The sequence below is a fragment of the Oncorhynchus nerka genome, linkage group LG22 (assembly GCF_034236695.1).
Source record: "Oncorhynchus nerka isolate Pitt River linkage group LG22, Oner_Uvic_2.0, whole genome shotgun sequence".
In the NCBI taxonomy this organism is placed as follows: Eukaryota; Metazoa; Chordata; class Actinopteri; order Salmoniformes; family Salmonidae; genus Oncorhynchus; species Oncorhynchus nerka.
The window spans coordinates 81581519-81592678 of record NC_088417.1 but is presented as its reverse complement, the minus strand read 5'-3'; the positions used below and the strand labels follow the sequence as shown (position 1 = coordinate 81592678).

The window sequence follows — 11160 nt, the reverse complement described above, 5'->3', positions numbered from 1 at the left end:
TGACGAGGGGTAAGAGATGTCGGACCAATGTGCAGCGTGGTAAGTGTCCATTTTAGTTGATTAAAACTGAACACTAAAGAATACAAAATAACAACGTGACTGATACAAATGAAAACCGAAACAGTCCTGAAATGTGAACCAAACATCCAACAGGAAACAATCGCCCACAACACAAGGGTGAAAAACAGGCTACCTAAGTATGGTTCTCAATCAGGGACAACGATTGACAGCTGCCTCTGATTGAGAAACCATACCAGGCCAAACACAGAAATACAAATCATAGAAAAACTAACATAGACAACCCACCCAACTCACGCCCTGACCATACTAAAACAAAGACATAACAAAAGAACTAAGGTCAGAACGTGACAATGATGAAGTTATTTATGCTCTTGTTAAAGGCTGGATCATTTAGGAGTGAATTATTAAGTTTCCAGTATGCTCGAATGCCACTGGGTTTTTAAGAACATTCTAACTTCAATAATATCATTTTATGATCAGTCGAAGGAGAATGTTTATGATTTACTTCCTGTATATACTGTAAAAGTGGGGGAGAAATGAGAAACAGATCAATTTTGGATCTGATCATCATTGACCTATTACACCAGGTGTATTTGTTTAAGTTTGAATTAAAGAAATGGCATGTATCAACCACTGTCAGTTTACTGCAAAATGAAGTGATAATGTCACTTTGATCTTTGAGCTATTCTAGGTGGAAATCTATCTAAAAAGTTATCAGGAGTTTAATTAAAGTCTCCAGCTATTATAAGCCATGCATTTGTATACTTGTTTTGCAGCTCAGTAAGCTTATCAGCAAGATCCAACATGGCATATAATAAAACAAGCATTATCTAGTTTGGAGATCAATATAACCCATCTCCCATCTTTGGACATACATGACTCTGAAATATTGCCTCTACATGAAGCAATATCATAGTACCAGCTGAGTGATTAGACCCATGACTAATAAACATTATTTCCCCATTGTGATTTCCAAAAACTAGAATTTGAATCGCAGGAGTGAATTTCCTGGAGTAGAATGAGATATGCATTAGAGTATTTAGAACATTAAAAAAAGTGTTTTTCTTTTAGTTATGTTTTGTAAAACCCTGGCATTTAGAGATACAATATTTAGTGCATTGAATTCAAAATGTATAACTTGAAGAAAAAACAGAACAATAATAAAACAAATAATGTAGTGATATGAATAACTTGTTAACTATTTGCACTAGTAAGTTAGGTAGCTAGTATGGTAACCTGAGCTTAGAGAAAGAACTGGACTAATAAACCAAGGTAGTGGTGATCAAATCAAATCAAATTTATATAGCCCTTCTTACATCAGCTGATATCTCAAAGTGCTGTACAAAAACCCAACCTAAAACCCCAAACAGTAACCAATGCAGGTGTAGAAGCACGGTGGCTAGGAAAAACTCCCTAAAAAGGCAAAAACCTAGGAAGAAACCAGGCTATGAGGGGTGGCCTGTCCTCTTCTGGCTGTGCTGGGTGGAGATTATAACAGAACATGGCCAAGATGTTCAAATGGTCATAGGTGACCAGCAGGGTCAAATAATAATAATCACAGTGGATGCCGAGGGTGCAACAGGTCAGCACCTCAGGAGTAAATGTCAGTTGGCTTTTCATAGCCGATCATTCAGAGTATCTCTACCGCTCCTGCTGTCTCTAGAGAGTTGAAAACAGCAGGTCTGGGACAGGTCAGGATTCCATAGCCGCAGGCAGAACAGTTGAAACTGGAGCAGCAGCACGGCCAGGTGGACTGGGGACAGCAAGGAGTCATCAGGCCAGGTAGTCATGAGGCATGGTCCTAGGGCTCAGGTCCTCCGAGAGAGAAAGAAAGAAAGAATCAATATGATGAACCTGTATTCACATTTATGAACCTGGTTATATAAAACGGGGTGAATGTAAGAATGAAAATCAACTTATTGTTTTCATATCACTTAGAAAGAATAGGACAACATCGATTTCAAGTCAATGTGGCTATATACCTGAGCACAGTGTTTTCAAAACATTCAGTAGTCTTATGACATTCACTTGAGGACCTGGCAATCAATTTTCTTTCCATCGATAAATGTAAAAGGGCAGCTGAAAGATGTTCTCTTCCCTTCTTCTCTAGCCTTCATCCCCCAAAATCCTTCATCCCCTGAATGCCAAGAGTGTGCAATGCTGTCATCAAGGCAAAAGGTGGCTACTTTGAATAATCTAAAATCACTTTTTTGGTTACTACTTGATTCCATATGTGTTATTTCATAGTTCAAATGGTAAAATCAAGAAAAACCCTTGAATGAGTAGGTGTGTCCAAACTAGAGGTCGACCGATTAATCGGAATGGCCGATTAATTAGGGCCGATTTCAAGTTTTCATAACAATCGGAAATCGGTATTTTTGGGCACCGATTTGCCTTTTTTTTTTATATACCTTTATTTAACTAGGCAAGTCAGTTAAGAACACATTCTTATTTTCAATGACAGCCTAGGAACGATGGGTTAGCTGCCTCGTTCAGGGGCAGAACAACAGATTTTCACCTTGTCAGCTCGGGGGATCCAATCTTGCAACCTTACAGTTAACTCGTCCAACGCAATAACGACCTGCCTCTCTCTCGTTGCACTCCACAAGGAGACTGCCTGTTACGCGAACAGTAAGCCAAGGTAAGGCAGTAAGCCAAGGTAAGTTGCTAGCTAGCATTAAACGTATCTTATAAAAAACAATCAATCATAATCACTAGTTGGCCTCCCGGGTGGCGCAGTGGTTAAGGGCGCTGTGCCATCAGAGACTGGGTTCGCGCCCAGGCTCCGTCGTAACCGGCCGCGACCGGGAGGTCAATTGGCCTAGAGTCTTCCGGGTTAGGGAGGGCTTGGCCGGTAGGGATGTCCTTGCCTCATCACGCACCAGCGACTCCTGTGGCGGGCCGGGTGCAGTGCACGCTAACCAGGGTTGCCAGGTGCACGGTGTTTCCTCCGACATATTGGTGCGGCTGGCTTCCGGGTTGAATGCGCGCTGTGTTAAGAAGCAGTGCGGCTTGGTTGGGTTGTGTATCGGAGGACGCATGACTTTCAACCTTCATCTCTCCCGAGCCCGTACGGGAGTTGTAGCGATGAGACAAGATAGTAGCTATTAAAAAAAACAATTGGATACCACGAAATTGGGGAGAAAAAGGGGTAAAAATTTAAATCAGAATCCCTAGTTAACTACACATGGTTGATGATATTACTAGATATTATCTAGCATGTCCTGCGTTGCATATAATCTGACTGAGCATACAAGCATCTAAGTATCTGACTGAGTGGTGGTAGACAAAAGCAGGCACTTAAACATGCATTCAAACAGCACTTTTGTCCGTTTTGCCAGCAGCTCTTCGTTGTGCGTCAAGCATTGCACTGTTTATGACTTCAAGCCTATCAACTCCCGAGATGAGGCTGGTGTAACCGAAGTGAAATGGCTAGCTAGTTAACACACGCTAATAGCGTTTCAAACGTCACTCGCTCTGAGCACTCTAGTAGTTGTTCCCCTTGCTCTGCATGGGTGACGCCGCTTTGATGGTGGCTATTGTCGTTGTGTTGCTGGTTCTAGCTCAGGGAAGAGCGAGGAGAGGGACGGAAGCTATACTGTTACACTGGCAATACTAAAGTGCCTATAAGAACATCCAATAGTCAAAGGTTAATGAAATACAAATGGTATATAGGGAAATAGTCCTATAATTCCTATAATAACTACAACCTAAAACTTCTTACCTGGGAATATTGAAGACTCATGTTAAAAGGAACCATCAGCTTTCATATGTTCTCATGTTCTGAGCAAGGAACTGAAACGTTAGCTTTCTTACATAGCACATATTGCACTTTTACTTTCTTCTCCAACACTTTGTTTTTGCATTATTTAAACCAAATTGAACATGTTTCATTATTTACTTGAGGCTAAATTTATTGTATTGATGTATTATATTAAGTTAAAATAAGTGTTCATTCAGTATTATTGTAATTGTCATTATTACAAATAAATAAATACAAATCGGCAGATTAATCGGTATCGGCTTTTTTGGTCCTCCAATAATCGGTATCGGCGTTGAAAAATCATAATCGGTCAACTTCTGGAACTGGAATTTGCAGCTGTTGACTTACTGCAGCTAGAAAGAGAGCAGTTGATGGGTTTAAAAAAAGCTCTATCTACAGATTGGTAGACACTTTTCCTAATCGGTTTTCAGATTTGAAAAGCAGAGAAGTAGGGAAAGATTTCATACCCTCAATGTTTTTGTCTGACTTGTTGGGGGAGTGGTCAAAATGTCAGTTGCTTGGGAAAAGTTGGGAGAAAATCTGGTAATGTGAATATTATGGTTACGAGAATGGATATGAACAACAGAAGTAGACAAAGATTTCACACCATCTAATTTGTTTTGTCTAACTTGTTGGGGTAGTGGTCGAAACAGCAGTTTACACAAGTTAGAGAAAATGTTGATGTGGTTACTAAAACAGCTGTAACTTTTTTATTCGAATATAATTTTACTTTCATATGCCAGATTTGAGCAGCAGAGAAGTAGACAAAGATGTAAATGCTCTAACTTTTTGTTTAAGTCGTTGCAAAATGGTCAAAGTAGCTGATTTGTGTCAAAAGTTCCATTATTGCATTTACAGTGAATGCAAATTGTAATTGATTTCACAATGTGGCCTTTTAGAATCTTGAGGAAGTCAAGGGGATGAAAAACAAAAAAGAGCAAATGTTTAACATTTAAAAATATATGTTTAAAAAAAAAAACAGTATACAATAAACTCAGGCATGGCCGCCCTGCACGTTTTAAAGTTTGAACGGCGTTTCTAGTTTGAACTGTGTAAGAGGAGTATCGTGCTAATTAATAATAATAAGTACGTCGAAGATTTAAATTGGAGCTTTTGCTTCCACAAATTAGCCCCTTCTGTCTGTGGTCTAGATTTACGATGTGTCGCTTGTTTAATTACGTCATCAATATACGCAGTGCTGTCTGGCCAATCAGACCACATGGTTCAAGGAAAGTCAAGCGAGCTGTACGGAAGAGACACTTTAAGCTGAAATAATTGACCGTAAACTTTATTCCTTCAGTATTTCTTATTCTCATATGTTCTATGCGTATTCTGTATTGAAGATGAATAGTGTTGGAGAGGGCTGCACTGACCTAAAACGGGAATATGACCAGTGTTTTAACCGTTGGTTTGCTGAGAAATTCTTGAAGGAAGATCGAAGCGGTGATCCCTGTACCGAAATGTTCAAGAAATATCAGCATTGTGTCCAGGTAAATACATTTGATCAAACACGGACAAATGTTGTTAGCTATCTATCTGCTCATAATCACCACTCATTGATGCTGTACCTTACTTTTAGGTAACCAAAACATCCATTATGCAACACCATTGTGTCAGCTGTCATGATATTAGGCCCCAGAAGAAGTATATTATTCAAAGGACTGGAGCACAGACGCAAGGGGACATTTAGCTACTTTGTTATAAAACATAATTGACTCAAGGACATCTATGTATTGGAAATAAATATCCTCAATTCATGATATAGGCCTATAGTCTTCTCAGAAACCATTATTATTTAGTATTTTTAAATGTTGGATGCAAGTGTCTAATCTAATGATACAACTACATATGTTGTGCTTGTATTTGCAGAAGGCCATCAAAGAAAAGAACATTCCCATTGATGGTGTAGAATTCATGGGCCCCAATAAAGAGAAACCAGACAGCTGACAGATGTGATGGAGGAGCTCCCCAACAACTTTGTGCTCTGTCACACTTGCATTGCTCACTGGGCTTGCCATGGACCATGTACAGGGTTTCCACCCTTCTATCTTGGATTGGGTTTTGTTTTAAGGTCGCTGTCCTAATGTGGAGATTAATGAGCATTCATATGAAGGATCCAACATGCTAAATTACATGACGATGGGTATTGTAATTTGTATGTTGTGCATGGATTACAAGTGGAAGCTATGAATCCAGTCATTTGGGTCAGGCCAATAAATATCCATGGTCACAAGATGCATGTAAAGTGGTGGTCACATTGGATACTCATTGTAAAGGACTATGATGCTTTGCAAAGGGAGTTTCATTTTTTTCCAGTTATAAAATTGTTGTCTACTGTAAGAGTGACCTGGCTTAATGTCCCTCAAGACAACTGAAGAATGCATTAATGTGGAAGCATTGGGCTAGAAGAGAAAACTCAAACATCATACAAGGACATTTATTTGGTTTACACTGTGGAAGAGCAGATGTTGTCTCTCACTCTTAGCTCCATTGCACTTCAGTTTTCAGTGTGTTTTTGTCTCTGTGTATGATGCAATGTAATGCTGTGATTGACATGTACATTGACAAAGCAATAAATAGGAGAGAATCATGTTCCATTACTGCCAAGTAATATTTTTAGCTCTGTGGATGGACATCAATGTGTCACAGGAAACCTAATATGCAATGTGACAAACCATTGAGTACAGGTGTTGGGTTTGTTTCAGTGTTTTAATTGAAAACAAAATGCTTGCATATAGACACCACAGGTTACAAAAACAGAGGAATGAACTGGCTAAAGTTCAATATTTCTTTAAAATAAAACATGGGATTTTCAGAGGTTTACCAGATTACAATCAAAATCAATTTCCAAACATATTCATTCATTCTTAGAGGTTCACACACACAATTCATTTAAAAGGAATAGACGATGCAGGCAGATGTTCACATTTAGTTTTTGTTGGGTGTCGCACTTCTCAGGGCAGTGTTCATCAAACTGATAATGTTCATACATGTACTTGAGCAGCAAGACCAGTTAATTGGCATGTTAACAAATGGTCTCACCAGACATCAGAACTGAGCAGACTAGTGACCTGACATGGGGAGCTGAAGCTTAAGGAAATCAACAATATTAAGGCCAACAGGAGGGCAGGGGTGACTGATAAAGGAATGTACATAGCAAGCAAAAGGGGGACAATTATTTGAGATCTGGGATAAAAATAATAATTAAACTGCGCCTAATCATCAGTGCCCTCTTGTGAATGGCCAGCTGGTCTATCGATAGTGGCGTGGGGGCGGGCTATGGTACGGTACTGGGTGTCGCCTTGCTGGGGGGCTATGGCGCGACACAAGGCGGCGTGGGGGTGACTGGTAGCGCTGTGGAGGGGACCCTCTGCTTTGGTAAGGAGGTGGTGAGTAGCCACGCCCTCGGGGGGATCTGGAGCGAGACCGCGAGCGACCGTAACTGGCGCCACGTTCTCCGTGGACACGAATATTTGCCGTCTCCCCCTGAGAGACAGAGCAAATTAAAGATGACCCATTTTCCTTCACGAGCTTGAATAAGCTTGATTTGACTCGCAAATCCACTCATATTTGTCTTGTTTTACCTTGGAAAGGTGTACTCACCTGATGGGAACGGAACTCAGTCCCGTCCAGTCTGCGCAGGGCGTATTCCATGTCCTCCCGACGAACAAACTCCACCACTCCTTCACCATCTCGCTGCACGTCGGCGAAACAAACATCCCCTGCCTCACGCATGTGGTCTTTCAGATCCTGCCAGCTCCCGGTTTGGGGCAAGCCTGGGAGGGGAAACAGCACATTGTCATTTTACCAAAAGCTCTTGCTTGTTGGAGTGGAAGAGTGATTTTTTTGATGCCATCAAATATGGGTTTTCAAGTTTCGATAGACCTGTTTCAGGTGGAATGTACCCAATTCACATTTGTATTTACATTTCAGCCAAAGTTGAGGGATAGTATAAGTATGCAAATAGTCAGTCACTACTAATATTTTCCCTTGATTTGAAAGAAAAGTACTATCTGACTGCCAGTTGTGTTGAAACCTAAGAAATAAACTCTTCTAGCTATACAACACCGATACAGTTGGGGTCAGGACGATACCAGTAACCAGATAATTATTTAGTCCTTTAAAAAACCTGCTGTATATAAAATAGTGTGGTATAGCTAGGAAAATAAATGTGACTCTGGGTGACGATGTTTGTTTTCAACATTCTGGCTGTTTCCCTAAAGATCCGCTTTGCGTCGTTTCCTTGCCACAACACGAATGAGTACCGCGATACTGGTATCGTCCCGGCCCTAGATACAATAGCGAAATACCTCCAAGCAATGGCAAAAACTAAAATGTATAAAACATACACCTACCAGTCACTATGGCCAGGTGTTTGGGTTTATGCAGTCAACATGATCAGTTTGAGTTTTTATTGTTTTGCTCATGTTTGTTTTGGGCAGCTGACTTGACCTCCACTTAGTCCCCTTGACTTCCAGTCCGCCAAGAGAGAGAGACAAAAATAACACTTCCTACGATTCAGAACGTCCACCTACCAGTCACTATCACCCGGAACTCAGATCTCCGAGTTGGGGGCCCAAACCTCCCCCTAGGACCTCCTTCTCCCATAGGGCCACTAAATTTGGCGCCAGAGGAGCGAGGGTATTCTACACGCAGCTTGGAGTCTCCGAATCCATATCCATTCCTTCCATAGACCGCGTCTTCCGCATCCCTAAGAGAAGAGAGCACAGAACTCCTTACTTACTTGCCTAAGGGAAATACACTTGGCAACGCCTTCTCCATCCGTTCCGAGGTCAGTCCCTGGTGATGTTACTAAATCAGAGGAGAACAGCTTGCCAAACAGCCAGGAATTGTGATTGGACTTGTACACGCACTAGATCATCCCTGGAACTCACCGTGGATCATCGAAGCGAACAAAAGCAAAAGGGATGGTTCCCCTGTTATTCTTTAGTTCGATATCCCGGATTTTTCCATATTTGAAGAAGAGATCCTCTATGTCCTTCTCCTGGGCGTCCATTGGAAGATTTCCCACGTAGATCCTTCCATCAGTCATTGTTGGTATTGGTTAGGCCCTGCTAAAATAAACCGAAGGCACCTGCAGGCTTCAAACTCACTGATCGATTCCAAGAACAATGGTGGAGATTATCCGTATCCTAATCCTAGTCCCAATCCTAGTCCATCCTCTTCTAATGCTTTAAATTAATTTAAAAAAAGTTATAGAATCCGTATCCTAATCCAAATCCTAGTCCGTCCTCTTCTAATGCTTTTAAATTGCATACAAAAAAAATGTATAGAGTCCGTATCCTAATCCTAGTCCCAATCCATCCTCTTCTAATGCTTTAATTTGGAAAAATCTAGAATCTTTGTGGAGCAGGAGTAGTACATGTTGAGTTCAATATAATCTGCACAGCACCTTGGACCAGAGTCTGAAAGCTTTAGAACACAGGGTAATGCTGATGAATGCCTTGGACTCAAATTATACAACTATCTATGAGAAGTATTTTGAACATGCACTAGTTAGTGGCTAACTAGCTAGTACTACCAGAAATACTTTCATTAAGACATTTCATGTATTTCTAGTACTACAGACCTTTTTTCAATATGACATATAACAAACCACTTCAATAGGTTCTGTAGCAAAAAGAGGCAGGCTACAGTTATTTTACTAGAACGCAAATTCTGAAGAAAGGTTGCGCTTCAAACTCAAAGTAGACAGCCCTAAACCCTCAGCCCTTGGAGGAATCCCCGCGGTCTAAGCAGGGGAAATGTGCAAGTAAGCCGCCCAGTCCTCGTTTTTAATGGAGTTTGCGAGTGTACAATTATGTTCACTTCGGGGCCTGACACGCCCCATAATTCAATTTTCTATGATTATACATCCGCTAAGAAAAGTCTGCCAAAACTTAAAACCTCAACGTCAATATGGAGTCGTAAACGCGAATGTAAATAAGTTAAAAATTGTGCTACTAATGCCCACACGTTTCATAAAAGTAATGATGCTTTTGTTAGGTTAGCTTTAGGAAATTGTAGAAATAAACATTTTCCTTCTTCAGAAGTAGCTAGGCAGGCTAACGTTAGTTAGCTAATTAATTTGCTAGCAGTCATACAGTAGACGTATAATAATAATTATATAGTTAATAGACATGCAGTAATAAATGACCGTAGCATATACAAAGCACCCACACGTGGCTGAAAACACAATCTTCTCCGCAAGAATAAGTAACGAATTTCCGGGCAAGGGCGGTCCATTTAAAAATAATTCCCCCCCTCACCCTGCAAGTGTATACTCGTCAGACGTCATCAGAAGTGTCCACTTACTTTGAGGGCTGAGGGGATAGGGTGTGTCTTACGTGTTTGGAATGCAGCCAAGGTCTGGCAGTTACAAGTACACAGTCAGAAACAAGTCAGCCCGCTAAATAAAGTTAGCATGCTAAGCTAACAACATGGTTACCTATGTGTTAGCTCTCGAGAACCCAATGGAGTCATAATACTAATGTTCGTTAGCTAGCTATGTGTTTGCATTTGACAAAACATGATTTTGAATATACCCCCCCCATTGAATTCGATTAACTAGACAACGTTATTATATCTACAGTTCGCTAGGTCCGAACATGTGTTAAAACACTACAATGCGTGAACGATTAACTGGCTAGCTTTGGTAGCGACGTTCAACTCTAGTTGGAGCTAGCTAGCTAACTTTAGTCCTCTTTTGTTGTTTCCGTCCATGCTAACGTCAGCTATAGTCTACTCCCCTATTTAATTTTAAAGTGTAAATAGCAACAAGTATTTAGATCGGTTATTAACCTTTATGAAAAACAAATAATTTGCTATTAAAAACATAATTTCAGACATACCTCAGAGTAATTTTTGGAAAATATGTGGAAGGCTATCGAGCAGTCTCTTCCTAGCCTCAAAGCAGGAAGTCAGCTCGAGTTGTCGCTGGTTCGTTACGTCAGAAATACCCGCCCACTTTTGAGACAGACGAATTTGCATAGGGCAGGCTAATAAAAAAAAATCTTCCCTTTGAAGGCATGGTGCAATCTGTAATTTCGACAAACTGACCCTGCCACTTCGTGTAGTGAATTGATGGTTGGATGGGGCTGGCGAATAATCACTCTCAAATTAAGTTACAGTTAGAAGCTATGGATTAAATGACAGTACATAAGATTGACAAAAAATGTATCTGATGATATTGAACTTCTATAGGCCTGTGCTGTCTATCATCAGATAATTTACACTAATTTCATGTCAAATTCCTTGACTGGCCTACTCAAGACATTTTATGCTTCCGTCAATACTCTGTCCATGTTTCTGTTATGCCTTCCCAGTAAGCAAAATTATGTTGAAAATACAGTGCATTCGGGAAAGTATTCAGACCC

General features: G+C 40.6%; 2 protein-coding genes across 4 annotated transcripts; one reads left to right on the top strand and one right to left on the bottom strand.

Moving 5' to 3' along the window:
* Positions 1–4995: 4995 nt before the first annotated feature.
* On the top strand, positions 4996–6384 carry LOC115105848 (TP53-regulated inhibitor of apoptosis 1-like). Its single transcript, XM_029628280.2, has 2 exons — positions 4996–5274; positions 5654–6384. Exons 1-2 carry the CDS (start codon positions 5101–5103, stop codon positions 5729–5731), a joined length of 252 nt encoding a protein of 83 aa, XP_029484140.1. The 5' UTR covers positions 4996–5100; the 3' UTR covers positions 5732–6384.
* Positions 6385–6474: 90 nt separating this feature from the next.
* Positions 6475–10736, bottom strand: LOC115105846 (serine/arginine-rich splicing factor 9-like). 3 transcript variants are annotated; one of them, XM_029628277.2, is made up of 5 exons: positions 10636–10736; positions 8680–8859; positions 8320–8495; positions 7388–7560; positions 6475–7270 (listed from the first exon to the last, which is right to left on the bottom strand). In XM_029628277.2, exons 2-5 carry the CDS (start codon positions 8835–8837, stop codon positions 7037–7039), a joined length of 741 nt encoding a protein of 246 aa, XP_029484137.1. In that variant the 5' UTR covers positions 8838–8859; positions 10636–10736; the 3' UTR covers positions 6475–7036. The 3 variants fall into 3 exon arrangements, with proteins under 3 accessions (XP_029484137.1, XP_029484138.1, XP_029484139.1); XM_029628278.2 differs by having other exon boundaries at positions 8680–9217; positions 10636–10734; XM_029628279.2 differs by having other exon boundaries at positions 8680–8856; positions 10636–10725.
* Between the last annotated feature and the right edge of the window lie 424 nt (positions 10737–11160).